Source organism: Tenebrio molitor, chromosome 5, assembly GCF_963966145.1.
Source record: "Tenebrio molitor chromosome 5, icTenMoli1.1, whole genome shotgun sequence".
In the NCBI taxonomy this organism is placed as follows: Eukaryota; Metazoa; Arthropoda; class Insecta; order Coleoptera; family Tenebrionidae; genus Tenebrio; species Tenebrio molitor.
In genome coordinates, this window is record NC_091050.1 from 5,100,782 (window position 1) to 5,124,281 (window position 23,500).

The 23,500-nt window shown below is 33.7% G+C and overlaps 4 protein-coding genes across 9 annotated transcripts; 2 read left to right on the forward strand and 2 right to left on the reverse strand.

Moving 5' to 3' along the window:
• Positions 1-304: 304 nt before the first annotated feature.
• MBD-R2 lies at positions 305-6,388 on the forward strand. 4 transcript variants are annotated; one of them, XM_069048342.1, is made up of 8 exons: positions 306-465; positions 520-1,326; positions 1,406-1,688; positions 1,988-2,155; positions 4,244-4,461; positions 4,527-5,207; positions 5,286-5,682; positions 5,769-6,388. In XM_069048342.1, coding segments are annotated over exons 1-8 (3,054 nt in total). In that variant the 5' UTR covers positions 306-464; the 3' UTR covers positions 6,268-6,388. The 4 variants fall into 4 exon arrangements, with proteins under 4 accessions (XP_068904442.1, XP_068904443.1, XP_068904441.1 ...); XM_069048340.1 differs by having other exon boundaries at positions 4,527-5,682; XM_069048341.1 differs by having other exon boundaries at positions 305-1,326; positions 4,527-5,682.
• On the reverse strand, positions 6,262-7,753 carry LOC138131392 (uncharacterized). The gene is made up of 3 exons (XM_069048372.1): positions 7,283-7,753; positions 6,930-7,210; positions 6,262-6,877 (listed from the first exon to the last, which is right to left on the reverse strand). The coding sequence occupies exons 1-3, from the start codon at positions 7,453-7,455 to the stop codon at positions 6,396-6,398; spliced, it is 936 nt and encodes a 311-aa protein (XP_068904473.1). The 5' UTR covers positions 7,456-7,753; the 3' UTR covers positions 6,262-6,395.
• A 235-nt stretch (positions 7,754-7,988) lies between these two features.
• Positions 7,989-15,345, reverse strand: Cad96Cb (protocadherin Fat 4-like Cad96Ca). 2 transcript variants are annotated; one of them, XM_069048362.1, is made up of 6 exons: positions 14,973-15,345; positions 11,369-11,455; positions 9,270-10,498; positions 8,763-9,220; positions 8,446-8,707; positions 7,989-8,145 (listed from the first exon to the last, which is right to left on the reverse strand). In XM_069048362.1, the coding sequence occupies exons 2-6, from the start codon at positions 11,442-11,444 to the stop codon at positions 8,059-8,061; spliced, it is 2,112 nt and encodes a 703-aa protein (XP_068904463.1). In that variant the 5' UTR covers positions 11,445-11,455; positions 14,973-15,345; the 3' UTR covers positions 7,989-8,058. The 2 variants fall into 2 exon arrangements, with proteins under 2 accessions (XP_068904463.1, XP_068904464.1); XM_069048363.1 differs by lacking the exon at positions 14,973-15,345 and adding an exon at positions 11,921-12,154.
• On the forward strand, positions 14,240-23,401 carry phr6-4 ((6-4)-photolyase). Of its 2 annotated transcripts, none has more exons than XM_069048366.1 (6): positions 14,240-14,337; positions 20,296-20,551; positions 20,766-21,600; positions 21,653-21,793; positions 21,842-21,993; positions 22,052-23,401. In XM_069048366.1, the coding sequence occupies exons 2-6, from the start codon at positions 20,352-20,354 to the stop codon at positions 22,329-22,331; spliced, it is 1,608 nt and encodes a 535-aa protein (XP_068904467.1). In that variant the 5' UTR covers positions 14,240-14,337; positions 20,296-20,351; the 3' UTR covers positions 22,332-23,401. The 2 variants fall into 2 exon arrangements, with proteins under 2 accessions (XP_068904467.1, XP_068904466.1); XM_069048365.1 differs by lacking the exon at positions 14,240-14,337 and adding an exon at positions 18,431-18,628.
• Positions 23,402-23,500: the final 99 nt, after the last annotated feature.

Consider the following 23,500-nt stretch of genomic DNA (forward strand, 5'->3'; position numbering starts at 1 on the left):
ATGACAATTTTGATATGCCGGTTGATTTTGTGGGTAGAATGCAATGTTGGTGATTATTTGGTTTTGGCACGACCTATAAATGTGCCGCCGGAAACCAAAATCGATTGTGAAACGAAAAAACATCTATCTATCAGTTAGCGAGAAATTAGCAATTTGCAACCGTTACCAGAAACCACATAGCCTCCAAACACATCAAATTTATGGCAACGTAGTAACGAATATCCCTAAATCCTAGGGAGTAATTCCTTGTTGAACTTACTATAGTAGGCGGATAATAACGAAATCTAATTAAATTAGGGAATTTCTTGTCGTAATGTTTATAAATATAAATAACAAAAGCTTGTCAATTTTGCATCATATTGTTTTTTTGCGAAATATTTGGTGAAAGTGTTTTTGATTTTTAAACGTGTTTTTGTTTAATACAGTTTATTAGAAACTTCAGAAAACAGCATAGCAGAAAACGAAGTGACACATAGTTACTGTTATACCACTGTTGTTTGATTAACATTTTTTGTGCAGTGCAAACACGAAATATGGGCCGAAAGTGTGGAGTTGAAGGTTGCTTATCTGATTCTAGCAGACCTGAAGATACGGGGGTAACATTCCATAAAGTACCCATGCACAGTGACATTCGTCCAAAATGGATTTCATTATGTCGAATACCTGATGACAAAAAAAACATGAAAGTGATATATATTTGTTCGCGTCACTTTCTGCGAATGGATTTTTGTAATTTTAAAGGAAAAAAATATATGTTGCGTCAAGGAGTACTCCCTAGTGTGTTTCCATGGGATAAATCTAAATTAGAAGCTATTAAAAGCAGTGTAAGAAATGAATCTGAAAAAGGACAAGTTAAGGAAGATGGTAATGATGAAGAAACAGAAATAAGTGAAAGTGCTCTTGGCAATCAAGAAGAACAGTTAGAAGTTAAAGAGGAAGTTATAGATACTGAGTCAAGTAAAGAAGAAACTGAAGATGAAAAGGAAAAAATTAGGGCTAATATGAATGGGCCAATCAATTTTGCAATAAATTCTAGAATTGAGGCTTTAGATAATAACAATACATGGTATCCAGCTAGAGTAGTTGAAGAAGATTATGAAGAGAATGAAGTTTTGATTCATTTTGAAAAATTTTCAAGCAAATATGATGAATGGATTTGCATGGACAGCCCTAGATTGAGACCTCTACAATCTTCAACATCTTCATCTTCACAGTCTTCTACCAAAAAGAGTCAACCTGAACAGTATGCAGTAGGAGAAAGATGTTTAGCTTCTTGGAGTGATGCTAGGAAATTTCCTGCTACTGTCACAAAAGTTTTAGCAAATGGTAATAATAATTAGTTTATTTTATATGAGTATGTAATAATCAAGATAAGATAAATTTATTTATTAGCTTGTTGTTATAGATACATATGAAGTTTTATTTGATGATGGGTTTGTGAAAAATTTGAAAGCTCATCGCATGTGCAAATCTGAAGGCCGTCCAATGCAGTCTTCACCATTGTTTGACCCCATACAGAGTTCAAAGCAAGAACGTAGGGAGAAGAAGAGAAAAATCAATGTTGCAGAATTATTTGGGAAAAGACCAAGGGTAGATAATGCAGATGAAAAATCAAAAATAGTCCAACCTCAACATTCATTGTCAAGTGCAACTTTATCAGATGAAATATTTGAACCTTGGGTGCCACAGTAAGTAAACTTTTAATGCTTTTTCAGGACTACTTTTTTTAATAAATTTTTGCATATGTGGGAAGTTTTTAATTTAATATTTTTTAATAAAATTGTTACTGTTACTTGAAAGTATAAAATTTAAATGTGACTGACATAGAAGGTAGGTTATGTTGTTTTATGTTTTTATTTTAATAAAGACATTGATGCTTATTGAAATATAAAAATGTGTTATATGAGAGGCAATATTAAGTGAAAGTTGAACAATGTTGTTTTAATGTAGATGTAGTGGTTGAAATGCGTAATTTTTTCATCAATAGATGGGAAGGTGGAAAACCAGTTGGTATTGAATCATCAATAGAGGCACATGATGGGACTAGAAAATCAATTATTGTGCCAGATCCTCGATTACCAGAAGGATGGTCTAAACATTTGGCACAAAGAACACATGGTGCCTCAGCAGGAAAATGGGATACTATAATTGTTAGGTTTGTCTATTTCTGCTCAATATGTTTTTGATTTATCTAATCTGCATCATTTTCTGTTGAATGCAGTTCTAGGTAATTATTAATTATGAAAAGATTTAGAATTTATTAAAAAAAAATAATTTCAAAGATATGATCATTTTGTTAGAAGTTTAATATATTCTCTAATTACAAAATTATAACATGCACCAGCAGTCATCCAAACTCAATAATTTCAGTAAATAAAATCAGTTTGATAATAATCGATTTATTTGGTTAGCAAGAAAGTAAAGATATTAAAGAAAACGTTATGTTGAAATTTATTACATGCTGTTTTATAATACAGTGTTCCAAAAGTGCCGCCAAAACTTTACAGTATATGATAAAATATGCTATATTGGATAATAAATCATAAATAAACCCGTTTTTGTATGATTTTTTTTAACAAGTTATAAGCAGCCGAAGGACAGAATACTCCCGGACAAGTCGACCAGTACAACTTTGCGTATAATACCCCGCTCACATATAAACACAATTCAGCTGGTTCGCTTTAAATAACAGGCGAACCAGCTGAATCGTGTTTATATGTGAGCGGGGAATGACGCAAAATTGTACGGGTCGACTGGTTATAAGACAAAAATTTAAAGCTCTGTAAAATCATATAGAGGCATTAAAAAAACCGTCTGATTACGAATTTGCGTTAATGTTGATATGGCAAATTGCTGTGTAACGTTTTTTGGGGATAGTTTTGGATTTATTTTATTTTTCCATCAAGTAGGTACCTACATGTCTTTGCGAGCAAAAAAAAAAGTGGGACATCAACATCTTGACTTTAATGTGAAATAACCCTTATCTAATTCTAACCCTATTTTGAATTGATTGACGTTGTCATTACGTAGTGTAGGTTGTAGAGAATGAGTGTAAGTAAGCACGTAGTGAATATTTATTTAATGCAAAGTCCTAATCAAAATCTACCTTTATCAAAAGAAGGGGGCATTTAGAAAAGGAAAATAGGAGTATAAAATAAATTTTTAAACTGTCAGCGAGAATGGTGTCAAAAAAATGACAATAAAGCTTGAGCTACATCGAATTTTTCAAAACTGACAGAAATTTGATGTTCCACTTTTTATGCTCCCAATAGTACTCACTTACGCGTAACATTGCTTTTATTTTGTTTATTTGCTATATTCTTAAAATTAGTCACAAAAAAAACAAACATTTTTTTGTTCGATACTGTCGAAATTTGAGAAATTTCTCCTGTGTGAGCGGGTTGTGATAAATGTCACAACTTGTCAAAACGAAACGTCAAGCTAATTTTAAAGATTTTAAGCGATTTGGAGCCTTTAAGGGGCTCGTCGAACGAAAAACCGTTGTATTCAACTCGTTCTTGTGTAAATTGGGCCTTTTTGGCACTCGTGGGCCTTTAAAACGCTCGTTTCACTCGCGTCTTAAACTGTCCCACTCATGCCAAAAAAACCCAATTTACACACGAACTCCTTAAATAAACTAAAGTGGGTACAGGTTGCAAAAACACACTTGTCATTTGCAACAGCATTTTTTCAATATTTCTGAACCAAATAAAGGCAGAAAGGGACCAGAAAATCATAGTTTGGATTGAATATTTTCCATATAAGTACAGTTTTAAAGTAATTTCAAATGCCATAAAAGTGCTGTTGCAAATGACAAGTGTGTCTTTGCAACCTGTACCCACTTTGCTATTGTATGCTACTGAAAGAATTTCACTTGATATAATTGAATAAGTATTAAAATTTCAAATTTTGATTTCACTTTTGTCCAACACGGCGAGATTTTCAGGTAAAAAGAAAAGATAAATAATACATTTTTATTGATAAGGATAAGGCGACCTTTGGATCAGACAGTCGCAATTTCATAATTGTGACTCGAAAGCACTTGTACCAAAAAAAAGCAAATGCGTGGTGTGGTGTTGAATCATCCAAATTCAGTGAAAAGAAAAGTGGAAAAAAACTCGTCAATAAATAGATTACGGATCAGACGCGCTGAACAAAATCTGTTTTCAAATTTTATACCACTGTAATCAATGGCTATTATAGGTATTATATGAATTGTTTTTCTTCCTTTTATCGCGTTTAGCCCTGACAACAGAAGATTTAGATCAAGAACTGAAGTTAAAGCCTACTTGGAAGAATCGAAATTGATGAAGTACAATTGGTCAATGTTTGACTTCAGTTTGCATAGACATCGAAACAGAAAAAAAGATATTGAATCAGAAGCAACTCGATTGTCGCAGGAAGCACCGACAGAAACATTTGAACATGAAGAAACTTCAGAATTGGTGACTGAAGAAGAAGGTAAGTCGACCCGCCTACTTGTTTTTCTTCAGTGCTGCTTAATTCGCTTGTTATTGTTTATACAGAAAATAAGAATTATCTGAAAATACCGATTGTTGACGATGCGTACCAGTGCCCTATTGAAGGTTGTGGGAAAACTTACCGAAAAGAGAATTTAGCTCAAATGCATGTGAAACATTATCACCCTGAATATACCAAATTTCTTGATTCCACACCAAACGTCGCCGATTTGGCTTACGCGAGAACTGTTGGAGAGTCGTTGGATAAATCGCCGGGTGTCAAAACACCTGTGGCCAAACCTCTACAAAAATCTACAAATCTAAGATCATCAGCAAAGTTGTCGCAATCACCACAGATGGAGTCAGAGAGCAAACCTCAGTCTCCTCTACCTTCAAAAAATAAAGATTCCGAAATCATCAAACTGTTGAATACAAAACCATTTGATGGTAAAAAGGATAATGATGCGATTAAACCTTTACCGGCGGGCCTGCCGTCTAACATGTATCCAGATATTAAATTGAAAGATCTCCTTAACAAGTCCGAGGGTATCCCTAATCGCGACGATCTCAATTTACGAGCCTTAAGTACAACTAGACCTCCAACAGGCATAAAAACTTTATTGCCTGTCACTAGATCAGAAAATAAAACAAGTCCGCAGTTGCCTGATTCCGAACCTGTTAATAACAAAATAAAGTCAAGTTTGAAGCGTAAGCGAGGATTAGTCGACTCGGTCGACAGTCCTAAAGGTAATGAACCGCTAGAAAACACGTTGATTCCACAGGAAACACCACCACTTCCAGAACCTAATAACATTATTATTGAAGGTGGTCAGGTGATCAAAATTGTAAGAATGAAACAAGAAGAAATCATCAACTGCACTTGCGGCTACACAGAAGAAGATGGTCTCATGATTCAGTGTGATTTGTGTTTGTGTTGGCAACATGCTTTCTGCAATAATATCGAGCGCGAAAGTCAAGTACCTGAAAAGTACGTTTGCTGCATCTGCCAAAATCCAGCGAGACAGAGAATGTCTAAAAAGTATTATCACGACCAGGATTGGTTGAAACATGGTATCCTCGCCACCACAAATTTTCACACCAAAGATGAAGAAGCGCTGAGCAAGAGATTTGAAAAATTAAAAAAATCTCACGATATCTCTGGAGGATTACTTGAAGTCAGGGAGTTTGTAAATTCTTTAAAGGTTAAATTGAAAATCGCCGAGTAAGTTGTTTTATTTATTTCTTGTTCATAATTAATTTTAAATTTTACAAAGTCTTGTTGGCATTTTAAATTGTTTGCATTTTCAGAGCAAAAAATCACCCAAAATTGTATTTGTGGTCTAAACCTTGGGAAAAATTACCTTTACCAGAAAAAATATGTTTCAAAAGCGAAGACGTAAAACCAAAGACTGAAAAATGTGAAGACGACATAAAAGAAGAGAATTCTGTGAAAACCGAACAGTCTGATTCTATGTTGATGATGATATTAAAAGGTACCAAAGAAGAAATAGAAGAGAATCACATAGCAGATGACCATTTAGACAGTTTGCCAGCTCCCATTATCCCACAACCGGAAGCAGCTATCGATTCAGCCGATTGTCGTTTAAATTTGTTGGATCACATTGCGCATTCTCAATCGCTGGTTGAGCAAAGATTAGACGATTTTGAGAAACAAATAGAAAGTTTGGAAGACACCACCCTATATTATGAAGACGATGAAAATTATCCTCGAACTAGACAAACTCTGAATATGCTTCTCAGAGATTTAAATACGTTGCAAGAATTAAGTCAGTTAACGACATTATGATACTATTTTCGTTTATTTTATTGTTGTGTTCTGTTTGTGATAACATTTTTGTGATGTAAATGTAGAGCATTTGCAACGTAAGTTTCACAAAATAAATAATTACGTTATTTGCTTGACTTCACTTTGGTTCATAATTCATCCAGAATTTTTCTATTCCTTCCCAATCTCCTAAGTTCATTACTCGAAGTGTTTTCTTGAAGTTCACAAATGTAACTGAAGCGAACGGAACAGTCAGTGCCTCTGTAAGAGTACGAACGCAGCGCTGGATCGTAAGCTAAGCGTAAACATCTGCCTTCGCCGTTGATTCCCGCTGATGGATTCTTATTGTTGGTACTACCCGGAGATGCAACTGGACGGGCACTGTTACTCCAGATCCACAGAAGACCCGGGTTTAAACCACCTGTCCAGAAGTCTTTGCCTCGCAGGTGTTGATTACTCTGTATATACGCAATAACGTCTTGATTTTCTTCGATCGTTTCCATTTCGGCCAACACAGCGCTGTTACGTTTGCACTGTTTACTTGCAGCCTTCCAATCGTACTCACGCCCTGCGTTACCGTTGAATAAGTAGCAGTTCGTACCAACTCTCGTAAAATTATCAGGGCAAGGTTCTGAAACGTATCTTATGCTTAAAAGAGGGGACACAAAAACAATAATACGTACCGTGATCTACCCGATTTCCGGCCATAACATAGTATAACATTTCTTCCACTCTTCTCAATCGTTTTTCCATAAAGTCTGCTCTATATACCAATTTTTCGATAGCTCCCAGTAAGTATAAATCAGTTTCGGATACTTGCCGGCCTGGAGGTTTTGAAGGTGCATTGTTGTTCACAATTTTACCAGGAGTTATTTTACTTTTTCTGTCGTCTTCAGTTTCATCAGCTCCTTCGTCCATTACGAAAGCGTCGTTTGTTGGAGGAAGTTGCATCACCCGTTTTTCTCTAGAAACAAAAAATGAAACAATTTGTGAACTATACTCGACGTTTTAATTTTAAAAGTGAGCACACACTTACCGATGCCTTCCGTTTAAAGCCCATTCTTCCAGCAAAGATCCCCATAGACCTTGTTCGGTCCAAATTGCTGGATTATTTTCAATTTTGCTCACATTTGTTTCATTGATTAGATATATACAATTACAGTGAATGTAAAGTATTTGTAAAACAATGAAGACAAGTAACCATTTCATGACACAATTTTGTTATAATATCTTGGTTAATCAGTTGTTCTTGATATCACGAGCACGAATGAAGCGTAAACTCCAGCAGGTGAATCATGACATGTAAATTAAACTCTCTCTTCTACCTTTTTGTGAACAATTTTCCTGTCACACAGTTAATAACAATTTTCGAACCACAGGAGTTCATTATATATTACACAAGTACCTAACGGTAATTACTTGTTTTTATTGTTTTGGAACAGTCGCTTTGTGTCTGTCGACCCCCAAAGTTTTTATTTATCAATAATTACGAATATCGAGTATCGGATGTTAAAGTATAACGACCTCTTGACCTACATTTTATGCGATACTCACTGGAAAGCCCGTCTACCTACAAGGAAATTCCATCTTGGCAATCAATTCGCAGAAAACAAAATGTAGATAGAAGCGGATATGAATATTTTTTATAATAACAGATAAACATCTTTTTCTTCTAATAATATTGTTTAAATTTTATTAAGTATTGCAGAATGAATAGTAGGTATTCATTGATAAATTACAAGTACGTGTTGGTACATTTTTATCACCTGCACTTACACATTTTTTATTTTGTTTTTTACAACAGTATGACAGTCAGAAATAAACTGTTAAATTTGAATTGTCGATGAGTTTCGGTGTGGTGTCGATATTATTTATATTGTCTGTGCTGTCGGAATCCGTCTGCAATAAACAAACCAGAAATAAAAAAAAATATATTAATCGCCAAATTTTATCGTAGAGTCACGAGCAATAATTTTTTATTGTCAATGTCATTTCAAAATTTGGTTAGATTGTCACAAATAAAAAAAAAATCCCTGCCTGATTATGCCCATGTCAACAAAGTGTCAAAAAAATGAGAATTAATGTTATAATTGTCATACAACATGATGATAGGTTATGATATTTACGACCGCTTTACAATGGAGCATTTTCCATTGTGTCAAAGAATGACATTGACGACCAAAATTTATTGTTCAGTACCTTGTCATCCCCCCAACTCAGTTTTTTCATTCTGGTAGAGGAAGCAGAATTGGGCCAAGCTGGCGGTTGGGGAGCTGGATGAACCTTAGGACTCGGAATTCTAGATTTGACCAAATCGCTTGGAATTCCTCCCATTGCAGTTGCGGTGGGTGATTTTACTCGATCCCCAAACATGGGATTGCTCATTCTTTCTGTCATGGCAGGCGTAGCTTGCGATTTTTCAGGCTGCAGAGAGGGTAGTTCTTGTCTTGGAGATCTTTTTCTAAAGTTTATGTCCAATTTAATACTCAACTAATTTTTATCTCGATGAAACTTACGCTTTACAAATGTATGCGATTAACAATGCTATAACAAAAGCTAAAAGTAACAGTATTGCACCCAGTCCAGCCAAGAGAAGAGGAGTTCCATTGTTTCCTCTTGAAGAAATAACCCCTGCAGCATCACCAGACTCCGGAAAATGGACGGTCACCGGAACACTTGCTCGTCGGGGTGGATTCCCGCTGTCGGTGGCTACTACAGCCAAATTAGCGATTCCTTTGTATCCACCAGCTTCACGAAGTCTGAGCTCCCCCGTGGGTGTAATGAAAAATATAGACGCATTCACACCCGACAGCGTTAAAGTCAGTTTGTCGTTTTTGTCTCCATCCGCGGCTTCAATTCTACCGATTAGTTCGTTGGGTTGTCCCCTGACGAAAAATTCATAATGGGGATAACGAAAGCGTGGCTCCCATTCGTTGACGTCTTGTACACTAACGTTGACTACACTGGAGTCGTTCTGGAAATTTGATGTTAAAAGAAGTTTTTTTTTACTTTAGACAACTTACAGTAATTCCGTCAGTGGCGAACACTTTGAAGATATATTCGGGTCTATCTTCATAATCTAATTTTTTTCTCAACGATAATTCTCCCTTCGTGTTGATCGCAAATGTTTTAAGAATATTTTGATCCGATACGAAATATCGTAAATGTTGATTTGGTCTATTATTGGTAAAAGATGTAACAGCGGCGCCAACAGGAGTAGATTCAGGTACTTTAATATAAAACGTAGTATGCAAAAATCTGATCCCGTTCCCTACATTTCTAGAAACTGTCAAAGTGGCCAAAGCGTAACGGTCTGGATTATCTTGTTGGGTAGCTCTAATGACCAAAGTGGCTGGATGTTGTAAGTCACTTTCACTTAAATCGCGAGACAGACTAACTTTTCCTGTGTTTCGGTTGATTTTGAAATAGGTGTAATCCGTTCCGATGCCATTAAAGGTATAGAAGACGGGGGCATTGATTCCTAAATCTTGATCGAAAGCCTTTACATCCCTAGGTTTGGTAACTAATACGGTGCCTCGTTTAGGTGTTTCTGGTACGACCGCCGTGTAGCGGTCATCCAAAAATCGAGGATTTTGGTCATCAGCATCGACCACGTGAACTGTCAAAACTGTATCAGTTTTTCTAGGTGGTTCTCCGTGATCTTGGGCGCGTATGTTGACATCAAAACTTTTTAAAGTTTCATAGTCCAGTGGTTTCTTTAACACTAAAGTTCCTTCCAGTTCGTTTTCAAATTCAAAATAGTCTGAGTGGGGGCCAGATAACACCGAATACTTAACACTAGAGAAGGGACCTTGTTGGTCATTGTCTATCGCGTGTACACCTTGCAACACCCTCGTACCCACAACTGTCACTTCCGAAATATTTAACACGTATGGGGAATTGATAAACACGGGAGAGTTGTCATTTGCATCAGTCACTCGTATGTTGATGGGAATTACGAAGCCGGGGTCTAATGTATGAAGTCTTTCGCATATAAGGTTGATGAAAACAGACGAAGGACCGTCTACTCCTTCTTTATCTAGTTTTCTACGGAGTGTCAAATTTTTTGTTCCGGGGGAAATTGCTACCGGACTGTCGATTTCCTTTAAATGGAGGGCTATCGTGCCACCGGGTCGTGGATCGCCATGGACTCTGACCTGACCGATTACTGAACCCACTGAGTTATTCTCTGACACAAAGAAATTTTCTGAGGATGCTCCATTCTCTAAGTAGCAGCGATTGTCATTTAAACCTGTAACGCAAATTCTTTGTCAGAATTAATTAAAAGTTTAAAATTAATTAAGATAAACAGTGAAAAATTACACCGGAGATTTTATTACGACTATCTAATACAATAAAAATGAATATGACTTCACAAAACAGTCCTTATTTGCATGAATAATCATGAAGGAATAGAAGTTCAAAAATTAAATCGTGGTAATAAGAGGAAACACTTAATTATTTACTTCTTTAATTATATTCTTACTAGCCACCACTCGCTTAAGCATGCTTAATTGTGTATGGGAAAGTAGATCGACGACGATACACTTTGATTGTTTGGAAATGTTTTTCTATAGATGGTTATAAATGTTACAAAGGCATGAACATGTTGAATTGTCTTTCATCTTTCAGAAGAATAATAAAAGAATATCTAGAAATATCATGATTTTTCTATTATGAATTTCAACCGTTCGGTATGATTTGTTTAGTGTTTTGGATGATATTCTAAAGATTTTTAATTTCCTTATTAGCGTTTGTTCCAGAAGTAACATGTTATTGTCTGGTAACCACGCTAGTGAGTATCTTCCGCTCGGTTGGTTTTAAACAGGTGGCCATTGTCGTCTTTTCCTTCGCAACAACAAAGAGCTTCAAACATACACCGACAAATTTCTGTCTTGTCTGGTCGCCAAAGTATTTTTTTATTCTAGATTTTGTTTAGCTCTGTTTTACTCTAATTGTTCACGTGGGCAATAAATTTCTATCGAAGCAACACGAATGCATAACTAACTGAAACGAAAAATCAGCCACCGGCAAGTGGGTTAAAACTTGTTTACATTAATTGTTCATTTTGCATCATGACAGTTATATGCTAACTAGTGTTAGATAAATTAGAAATACTTGCCTTGGGTTATTGACAGATGGAGAAGGAGCGTAAAAGCCCAAAGGGCGTTAATGTACGCATTATACCACTTGGCCATCGTTTCGACATCTGGAACATACATAAAATAGATTTGTTTTATTCAGTAATTAATTTGTACGCCGGCAAGATTTTGTTCCTTTTACTAATTAAGGTGATGATAAAATCGACGCAGATGTTTTAAATCTTTCCAATTTTTTTTCAATGAAATTGTGTCAAGGTGTATTTTTCAGTCAAAATCTAGCCATTATGAATTTTAATCGAACATAAATCTAACTATTTTTTAAACTTTCTTCTTGTAGATAATTTGTAGTAATTATTGATATCGGAAACAATATGCAATTGGGTCAGTTTGTTATAAATTTATCTTATTCGCATATTTACTTTCTATTTTACGTTTACAGACGACTAGAGTAGATTATTTTGCTATTATATTTGGTATTGATATATTTAAGTTCAGCCATGTGAGTACCATTTTTTTAATTATGTAACCATTTTTTCACATTCGAAAATCTATATCTAGGGAACCATACTTACTACTTACTAGTCCATTTGATTTAATAATTTATCCCAATCTGCAAAAAAGAGTGCCACTTAAAAAAATGGCGATGGCGTCGTTGGTTGGTCGGAAACGGAAAGATGCAGAAAAATGAAAATTATTAAAAAATGTTATTTTTGAAAAATAAAGTTCCCATTCGAGTTCTTTTGGAAAAATTCAACGGAAAGGAAAATATTTCCATCATTCCAAATTTTTTAGTTTGATAGCGTATATCTCGCAAGCACTTTCAAAAAAATAAGTTTTCATATTTAACGCAAGAATAGAGAGAGAATATTTACAAAGACTTTATTTATAGTTCAAAACTGGCAGTAAGCTTCCTTAAATTTTTTACAACACCTAATTTTTAAATGGAATAAAAACATTTTCATTATAAAAAATGCATGTACTCGTATGTGCATAGCTCTAATTTATAATTTAACTTTTAACTACATATTTCATGATATTCAAAATTTACTCTGTCCATTTAGCAAATAGAACAGAAAAAAAAGAAAGGCTATAAAAATAAATCAGATGCCAATTACTTGATTCATGTATGATATTAATTCATATTGAAGAGTCTATTGAACCAAATTTGAAGATAATATCACGTTAAAATTTAGTCGTACAAAGAAGAACGTGTGAAATGTTTCATTCATGTATTAACTCATTAAATTTTGAGTTCACTATAGATTAAATTTAGTTCATTTGACTTCTTTACATATAGTTTCACTATAATTATTGTTGTATTCTCATTGTCCCTAGCTTTATTACAGGATGTACATAACGAGAACCTATCTATAGTAAAAGCAAGTATCAAAGTTTTTTAGTTTGATAATTGTGTTTGTCAAAACTAATGGTTAATTTCCTGAAGAAATGTGAAAGTAAACAGTTCCTTTTCAAATTATTACCTAACTATTAAAAATTATTAACTATACTCCATATCTGAAAAACCTGTCGAACGAAATAAAAATAGGCTGAAAGTCAATATGTAATCTTTTTTATTATGGAATGCAAAATTTTATTATTGGCCAACTGTGTGTTAAAAAGACTAATTGATGAAGTTACAAATAATCATTTGTTATTATTAAAGTATTGCAAGTTTCACAGTCTTTTTATACACTTACATATTCATATGGATACCTAGATACATTTTACTTTTTGTAAAAATCAATAATGTAGTGACAGCATTCGACATTTTGTCTATTCACCTGCGTATTTTTTTACAACAAAGATAATATTGCGTTCATGACCTTCGGGTCAGTCCGAATTTGAATATGTCCCGACGGTACGCAATTAGAAGGTAAAGATATAGGAAAATATATTTCTAGTTTAAACAATGTATATCCCTCATGGGCTGCAACATTGGCACAACTTAAAAAATAAGATTTTCGAGTTGCCACAAGTCTCAACATAACAAACCAGCCTTCTTTCTAGCAATAATACTGGTACAATTAGTTAGACAGCAGAAGAAGTCGTCACCATTTGATTCTATGGTTCTATAAGAACGGAAACTATTCCAGCCCATGAGCGATATTTAACAATAAAATTTAAGTATTTGTTATAATGTAGGTGAATTTTGATTATTTAACAATTGTATAATGTTATTAAACAGTTTTGTGTACGATATAAAATGGCAAATAATCAGAAAGACATATGGTTAACTTATTTTGAAAAGTTATAAAATATTTAAAAAATTGTTTTTAGACAAATTTTCTCTGCTTTCTAAATTTTTAAATAATTTCTTTAATGTAACAATGATTACCAAATTCATTATTTTATAATGAAATACTTAATCGATTTATAGTTAACACTTTAACGACGCAGATTAAATGTATAATCAATTAACTCTTTTAGATTCCAAGCAAATCAGCATAAAATTTAAATCAGTTTTCAACAATTAATGTCAACTACCGATAATACTTTCTAAATTACAAAAATACATCAGGCATATAATTAGTAATTTATAGTTATCATTGTAGGTATCACATTACTTAATTATTTGAAGAAGAAATTACCCCTACTTGATTTTCTGTTATTTCATTGTTTAAAAAAAAATTGGATATCTTAAATTTTTAGCAGATACCAAATGGTCAAATAAAATGCTATTCAAAAAAATGTTGCATTTTGTTAACATATATTTTAGCAAAATGTTGGTAACGCAGTACAGTCAAAATAAAAACGAATGATTTATTAATGCAAAACAGGATGAGGAACTGAGAATTCCAAGTAAAAAGAACCGAAAAATTTAACATTTCCGTCGGTTTTAAGGTTTCCGCTTAATGCAAATCATTGAAAGATGTTAATCTTTAGTTTTAGTTGGCTTGTCATCATTATACTGAAGTATAACCAATTTATAATTTAGCATTATTAGGTTAACAATTCACTAGAAACTATTCGCCAAACAGTCGACAGACAGGTAGCTGAATTTGTTCTTTTTAAACATGACTTTAAATAAATTAAATAAAAAATCTAAATCGCTGAAAAAGTGATGTCAAAGAAGAGTGAGAAACAAATATCTCAATTGATTGAGGTAGATCTGTAGGTGTATAGTCGATAAGAGTTTAATTAGATGTGGTTGCATAATATTGAATTTAAAAATATATAATTTGATGGTGTAAATGGCCACTAAAATTTGCGCGAGAACTGAAAACACAACAAAAATCTTTTTCTGTAAGTACATTTACGTTAATTATGACTATCTATATGACTCATGATGGATAATAATGTTTCTAACTGGTATTTGAATGGTTATATATAAATGTTCTTCAAAAATTTGATATACATACTTCTATTGGTTGATTCATTGTAAAAGTACTTACACAGAATAATTTGCAACTAGTGTCTTACTATTAAGTTACATTTAATTAAGTTCGAACCCTAAAATTGTGTAAGGTAGGAAAACAATTTTTTTCTAAAAATTACCATGACAAAATTAAGCTTGGATTTTGCAACTTTGTCGATAAAAATCTGTATTTTCACCCATTGTGTCTACCGGTATAGCACCGCTGCACAAAAATTTCGAAAGAACTGAAAACTGCGGAAGTTACTTACCACGCCACTTTGATTCGCTGGTTTCCTTGACAACTAGAGCACATTGGTATCATTACAAAAATATATCACTGCTATCAACTGACCATTACTCACTAACACTAATACTGAAAATGCAATTCCACATAGTGGATCCACAAATTTAAAAAAAAAAACACAAAATGCGACACGGGAATATTTAATATCCCTCCTGTGTTTTATTCAAATATGAAATATAACATCGATTAAATTAATTTGAACATTGCAGGACAGGAACAACTATCTTAACGATTTGCAAACTTTCATTGTAAATTGTTTAAAACACCACCACTACACTTCTGTGATATCAAATGGTTGATCCGTCGAAGTTACCGTAGAAATGAAGTAACTGACTGCGTACACCTGTTTCGTGTGCACTCACCGTATACACAGGAAGCTTCTTTACATTTTCTTGTGTTGAAAAGATTGCTTTAAACTCACTGTTATTTTTGCTTACCATTATTAATATTTATTAAAAAATATTACCTCAGAAATTGGGTAATTATTGTTGAAAAATTAAACCGCTTAATTTTATACGGTTTCTTTTTTAATGACTAAAGCAGAGTGAACTGTAAATAGAATTCATCGTTAGGGGAAAAATTGGTATAATCTATACGTTACCCTTACCCTGCATTAAATTTCATCAATATCTAAACATGGCATGAGTGTCATGTCATGTTAATATGTAGACGTCCCTAATAAGGGATTGTTTTATTCTTATATTTAGGAATCACAAAGAATATCAAAAAAATAGAATTTATTTGATATTAGGAACCAGTTTGTACCTCGGTTTGTACAAATTTTAATTTTTTATTAATTACTAAAAAGTTATGTTTTTTGGTACTTACTTGAACAAAATAATTTCAAATTTTTAAGTATTTACAACAAATATTGAGGGGCGATTAATGCTTTTTTCGAATATCGAAATGAAATCTGTAAACTATGGTTATATCAATAAATTCCGCATTGTTTATTTTTCACCTTCAAAAGGAATAGAAATAATTTTCCATTTTACAACACTTTCTTTACATAAGACAGATTCACATCAATACAAATGTTATATACCTACCGTAATTTTTTTCCAGTCTGTATAATCGAAATTTATATGAATACAGAAAAGTTTCATTAATTATTGATAAATTCTCCTCATAATCATTACAGTTCACTGTTCAGTACAATTAAAATCGATTTCTAATCATGTTATTTAGTAGAAAGGTGAAGTTTAGCGAAAAACGAAGTTAATAAGCAAAATAAAGCTTCACAATATGTAACACTTGTATACGTGAAGATATAGAAAGTAAATTACATTCGTTTGAACGGAGACACCTAGATACGAGTACATGCATGTAAAAAGTAAAATAATTTACAAGAATCAATAATGCTGTTTACGGTAATTATATTTTTGAATTTTATGTTGACCATCATAGCTAATTATTTCTTATAGAATAAAGAATGTCCCAAAAAATGTTTTGCAGAATGAGATATCTACGAGTATTTAGACGAAAAGCTAACTGGCAAAAAATTATTGTCAAGCATGTTGAAAATTTTAATAATACAATTTTTAACACAAGTCCTCTTATTTTCTCTAAAGTGCTTTGGCGTTTGGGTTGGTAGCCAAAAGTTTAATTATATTTAACTATAGGTAGCTAGTTTATAAATATTAAAATTTTTTGTCTGTGATTTATTCCTATTTCATCAGCAATAATTGCACAATCCACGAATAGTACTTGTAAGTGCTCCGTCTGGTAATAACGATTCAGTTCAACAATTTCATTAAAATCATCATTAGGTACACTTGTTCATTCTTTTAAAAGTAAATACCGCTATTTCATTATTATCATGTTGTTGATGAACACATCAGATAAGTGGAGATTATCCTAGTTTAATAATGCCGTTTTACAACGATCTGATCGTTTATCAAGAAGTGCGCATCAGATGGAAAAATCTTTAATTCATTGATTTGGCACAAATTTTACTCCTACCATCGTCCCTTTTTGTCCAAGGACTAAAAATATGACTAACAAGGGTTATCACGTTACTTCCGGTATACTTACCTAAAATTTACCTTTTTTTTCAATTTCAATTTGTGCTGAATATATCGAAAGATATGTCCATTTGCAAATTTTCATAACAAAATTCGAAAAAACTTTTTTTTTCGTTCGCGAAAACTTTTTAAAAAATGCACCATTTGATTTTTTTTTTTGAAAATGTGTGCCTCAATAAATACTCCAGGTCAATTGGATCAGTGATTTTAGAAATACAGTATTCTCAATTTTGTTGTAGGTCGTAAAATTTTATGGTATTGTAATTTCAATTTGGTTGTAGGTCGTAAAATTTTATTGGATATTATGAGCGATTAACGGGCACAATGGTTGGGTTTGAAAAGGTTGGGTAGCGGCGCGTGCCGTTTGCCGTACAATGCAAATATACCAAATGTACAATACAACCCTGCTTAAAATATTACCTGCTAGTGGTAAACTAGGATTTATAAGCCCCGCAAGATCTTTAACTTAAAGTACCATAAAATTTTACGACCTACAACCAAATTGAAAACACAGTACTTTAAGTTAAAGATCTTGCGGGGCTTATAAAACCTAGTTTACCACTAGCAGGTAATATGTATTTTATGCAGGGTTGTTTTGTACATTTTGCAGATTTGCATTGTATGCCAAATGGCACGCCCCGCTTCCCAACTTTTTCAAATCCAACAATTGTGCCCGTTAATCGCTCATATTATGCAATAAAATTTTACGACCTACAACCAAATTGAGAAAACTTTATATGTAATGTGAAATTTTCTTTCGTTCACGATAACTTCGCTTCGTTCACGGTAACTTTCGGAAAAACGCACTGATTTGAATTTTTCTTTGTGGATTTGGAGTCTTTAGGGGTTCGTCGAACAAAAAAACGTTGTATTCAACTCGTTTGTGTATAAATTAGGCTCTCGTTTCACTCGCGTTTTAAACAGGCCCACTCATGCCAAAAAAAAAAAAAACAACTTACACACGAACTCGTTAAATAAACACCGATGTGGATTTTTATTTTTGCACAGTTTGTATGTAGTATCTATACTACTGTAATTATCCTAACGCCCTATCGGCGTATTCCAGCATTAATTTGACGTAAAATATGTCTATGTCAATGTCTAGCCTTTATCCTGGATTAAGACACTGATTACTACCTATTTCAACTCCCGTTCATCAAACACAGCATCATTACTGCCCATCCAAAATCTGGAATTTTTCTAGTCCGGGCAGATTCCGGACAAAAACTCAAATATTGGACGGTTCTGACGAAACTAGGACGTGTGACAGCCCTATGCCTGTCCTGTATAATTATATCGTTTCTTAACAATTAAAAATGAAAAAATCCGTACTTTACGTCATTGGAGAGAAGGGAATAGGGGTTTATGCAAAAAGCACATCGAATGCAACGTGACTTGGACGTTCACGTGATGTTATGAACCAATTGCGCGACTGTAGGAACATCGGTCACGTTGTAGTCGTCGTGGAAGTTACGTTTCAAAGGGAGTTTATTCGCGGTTTTTTCTGCAAATGCTGTTAGTGAAGTGTCACTGGGAGGTCATTTCTTCATCAATTTTTTTGGGATACTATTGGGGCAGTTTTTTACTGAACTAACAGGTAAAATTGTCTACGTTGACCCAGTTACCAAGTGACCTTTAAATACGACGATTATGTTTATTATAGTTATCGACAAACAGTCATTAAAATTAAATAGTTTAATCAATTTTATACAAAACAAAACAATTGTTTGTTAGCAAGATATTTTTGTGATTAAATAAATTATGACCTCATCGCTTTTAATTTTTGAAAATACAAATTTACAATACAAATACAATTGTGATGAATTTCATAACTTGTTATAAAAATGATTTAGGTACTCTTTAATGTAACTCAAAATACTATAGACATCTAAAAAATATATAAATCCATAATGTAACATTTTGTAATATAGGTATTACCTATTTATTTTCAGGAATCTTACATTTATAAAATTATATGAAATTATTAATAATGAATTTAATACCACACAGTTTACAATAATTTTGAAGGTTTTTTTTTCTATTAAATGTTGCCTGAAGCATGTTTTTGAATACATAATTGAACTGTTTGTAATTTAGATTTTAGGCTGGACGGAAAAAGATTTCTTTTTTTACAAATCTAAGCATGCAAAAATGCGTTAATGGGATTGATAATTCACAATTTAGTCAAGTCAATCTACACTATAAGGAGGGAAGCAAACTAAGACAACATTTAGCATGTGTAGCCGTAGAATAATTTATGTCAATCCATTTTTTTTTTTTTGGGAATCAGGTATATTGTGGACAAAAAGCGATGATAAGTTATAACGTTGAATGATATCTCCTCATTCAACGATTATAATTCTCGTTGAAAAAATCGCTCATTCAAAACTAGTACTGCATTATGAGTGGACGGCAATGATGAATCAATTAAAAAAAAATCCACTAAAAAGTTATAAGCAACATACGTTTTCTAATAGTTGAAGAGATCCGACCAAAATAGGGAACCAGGTACCTCAAATTGTTGCAGAACCGATTCATTCAATCGCAGTTTTACCTCTGTGGTTTTACCTGTATATGAGTTTCATTTTTTCTTAGATAATAAGTATGTACCATATTTACGCAGCTTCTTTAATTCGATAAAATAGACATTTTAAAAAATCCTTGGACAGGTCAACCGTATTTTTTCTCTTCGAGTCAGACCACAGTAAATGTATTCCTGAACAGTGTAGGTACATCTACTACATCAAAATAAAATTTTATTAACTTTATAAATAAAGATCCTTTGTTACTGACGACAAGGATCGGGTTTTATGCGCTCCATGCAATACTAAGGGGTATTCTTTGTTGGAAATCAAACTAAAAAAATGACGTGGAAATTAACAAAAACCGCTCATGCTTTGAACGGGAGTTGGTTGTAGTATTTCTGTTTCAATATTTTTGGCATTCTATTTTCATAATTGACACATCTGATCTGATGGTTCTAAAACGTGTCTTTCTTTTTCTATTTTGGTAGGCACTAAAATAGTACCTCACATTCCGAACTGTAGATTATCGATATAATCGCGACAACGGGCTATTAACACGAGACCCGATACTCACACGTGTTTTTAAAGAATCAATTAAATTACTCCATTAACTAAACTAATCCTTCAGTCAGATTACAATTTATTCTCCCAAACATATTTATTCTTAATTAAAATTATTAACGTATACGAAACATGTTAAATGATTACTTACTCGTACATTCAATCTTATTTTTTTCAGATGAGAGTTGTTATACTACAATGTAAAATGATTCAACGTGTTTCCGTAAAAAGTAGATGAGCGGGGCGATTGGAGATGGGGGCCGAGCGTCCAAGGGTCAGGATAAGCATATAGTACACTGGTTCCGTAAGGGTTTACGATTGCACGACAATCCATCTCTTCGGGAAGGATTAAAGGGAGCCCGAACGTTTCGATGCGTCTTCGTTCTCGACCCTTGGTTTGCTGGTTCTTCAAACGTAGGAATTAACAAGTGGAGGTAAATCCTCTATCATTTATCTCTGATATTCTATCTTTATTTTCTAAAACCAAATCACGTTGCTACTCACATGTAAATTCTAAACATTTTTCAGACAATAATGGCAGTTCTAATTTTATAACACAATCATGTTAACTGAATAATTTTTATTTCATTATTAGTATATTTTTTGGAGATTGCAAACCCCATCGTTGACTTTCATTTCATCTTGTAGGTTTTTGCTTCAGTGTTTAGAAGATCTTGATAGAAGCTTAAGAAAATTGAATTCGCGTCTTTTTGTGATTAGAGGTCAACCCGCTGATGCTTTACCTAAATTATTTAAAGAATGGGGAACTACATCTTTAACGTTTGAAGAAGATCCTGAACCATTCGGTAGTGTCCGAGATCATAATCTCACCACGCTATGCCAAGAATTAGGTATTTCGGTCGTACAAAAAGTCTCGCACACGTTGTACCATCTGCAGCACATAATCGACAGAAATGGGGGAAGAGCTCCCCTGACTTATCATCAATTTTTGGCAATTATAGCGTGCATGGGACCTCCCCCACAACCCGAACCACCCGTAACATTTACCTCTTTAAATGGAGCGCATACACCTGTATCTGATGATCACGATGAAAAATACGGAGTTCCTACTTTGGAAGAATTAGGTTTTGATACTGAAGGGTTATTACCACCAGTCTGGCAAGGCGGAGAAAGCGAAGCTTTAGCGAGACTCGAGCGACATTTAGAACGTAAAGCTTGGGTGGCGTCTTTTGGAAGGCCTAAAATGACCCCGCAATCATTGCTCCCGTCGCAGACGGGACTCTCCCCCTACCTTCGTTTCGGATGTTTGTCAACAAGATTATTTTATTACCAACTCACCGACCTTTATAAAAAAATTAAGAAAGCTTTCCCGCCGTTATCGCTTCACGGTCAGTTGCTTTGGAGGGAATTTTTTTATTGTGCCGCCACAAAAAATCCCAATTTTGACAAGATGATCGGCAATCCGATATGCGTTCAAATTCCGTGGGATAAAAATACTGAGGCACTAGCTAAATGGGCAAATGTAAGATGAACTGAAGTTGAGTAATTTTTGTTTTCATTAAAAGTGAATGTAGGGTCAAACTGGATTTCCTTGGATCGATGCTATAATGACTCAATTACGAGAAGAAGGCTGGATTCACCATTTAGCCAGACATGCGGTGGCTTGTTTTTTAACTCGTGGGGATCTTTGGTTGTCGTGGGAAGAAGGAATGAAGGTAATATAAAGAATATTATAAGATAACCTCTTCAAAAATATACTCCAGGTATTTGAAGAATTACTTCTGGATGCCGATTGGTCAGTAAATGCAGGCATGTGGATGTGGCTTTCTTGCTCTAGTTTTTTCCAACAATTCTTTCACTGCTATTGTCCCATTAAATTTGGCCGAAAAGCCGACCCCAACGGCGATTATATTAGGTATATATCAACGTGCCGAATGTGAGATAAAAGTTATGTTAAATATTTATCTTTTCAGGAAATATCTGCCTGTGTTAAAAAATATGCCAGTTCAGTATATTCATGAACCATGGACTGCTCCGGAACACGTACAACGGGCAGCAAAATGTGTTATTGGAAAGGATTATTCGCTGCCTATGGTAAATCATTCGTTAGCAACTCGCATAAATATACAAAGGATGAAACAAGTATATCAGCAGCTTTCAAATTATCGCAGTTTGGACAATTCGGCTAATTTTAAAGAAGGATACCAAGCACAACCAAATATCGTTACTGTAGGTAATCTCAATAGAAAGTGATTACTCACATTACATAAAAATCCGTGATAATTGTAGAGAGTGAGTCATTCTTCTGTATTTGTCTTATGTTGTAATATTACGTATGTAGATATTTCATAAAAGAAAAAAAAACAAAACAAAATAAAAAAGGTAAAAAAAATATGTGTAAAAATATTTGGTAATTAAAAATAAAATATGTGTTTGACGTTAGCTACATGTAACGTGTCTCAGAAATAAGTACATTAATTTTAACCAGTGACAGTTCTCGTCAAGAACAACAAAATTGTTACGTACCATTTTTTCGAAATATAATTTTCATTTCAGTATTTTTCGATCCCGAGCTGTCTATTTACTCGCACTTTCTAGTTATTTGAGCCAATGACAGTGACCGTGAAATACTTTTTGTAAAATCAACGCAAAACAGTGTGCTTTTAGAACAAAGTTTTTTTGCTTTGCGGCCGAGGTGTAGAGGATTAAATTTTTAGTTAGTTTTGTCCGACTCGACAAGGAAGGTGTTTACGTCTTGAATCTGTGATTTAAGCTAAAATTTTGTGAAAATGGTGCGTTTATTTTCGAATACTTAGTGAATACATAGATACATTATTGTGTTTGCGTATGGTGAAGCATCGGGAGTGCTCCTCGAGTCTACAGAATTTCTGTGCTACTTCTTCTTGTGGGGGTACATAAAGGTAGGTATATTCGGTCCCAATTGATACTATCGAAGTTTTAAGAGAACGGGTGGAAAATGCTGCCACTGCCACAACTTGCAATAACAGAGGTATGCTGGAAAAAGTGGAAGAAAAGTTGAATAACTTCAAGGTTTAAAAAATATATTTAAATTATTTCTATTAACGAGTTCTAAATAGATAAAATTAATGTACTTACCTACTTATTTCTGAGACAGGTTGTATATGCACCCTTATTATAAATATAACATTGGGTTACTGCCTTCTGTTCTACAACAGGGAAAAGTATTTTTCAACAACCTTCCTCTTAGAATCAACAAACACTGAAGAATGACTAATTCTATGTATTTACCTTTATTGTTATTTCAATGAAAAATAAGCCCAATAAAGTATATATGAATTGAACCATTCCTACGAGTCCCAGTCAATACAGCGCTTACTAAATACTTAAGTATACTTACATGTAATTGTTCTTTTTCCGTTTAAACCAATAGATGTATAATT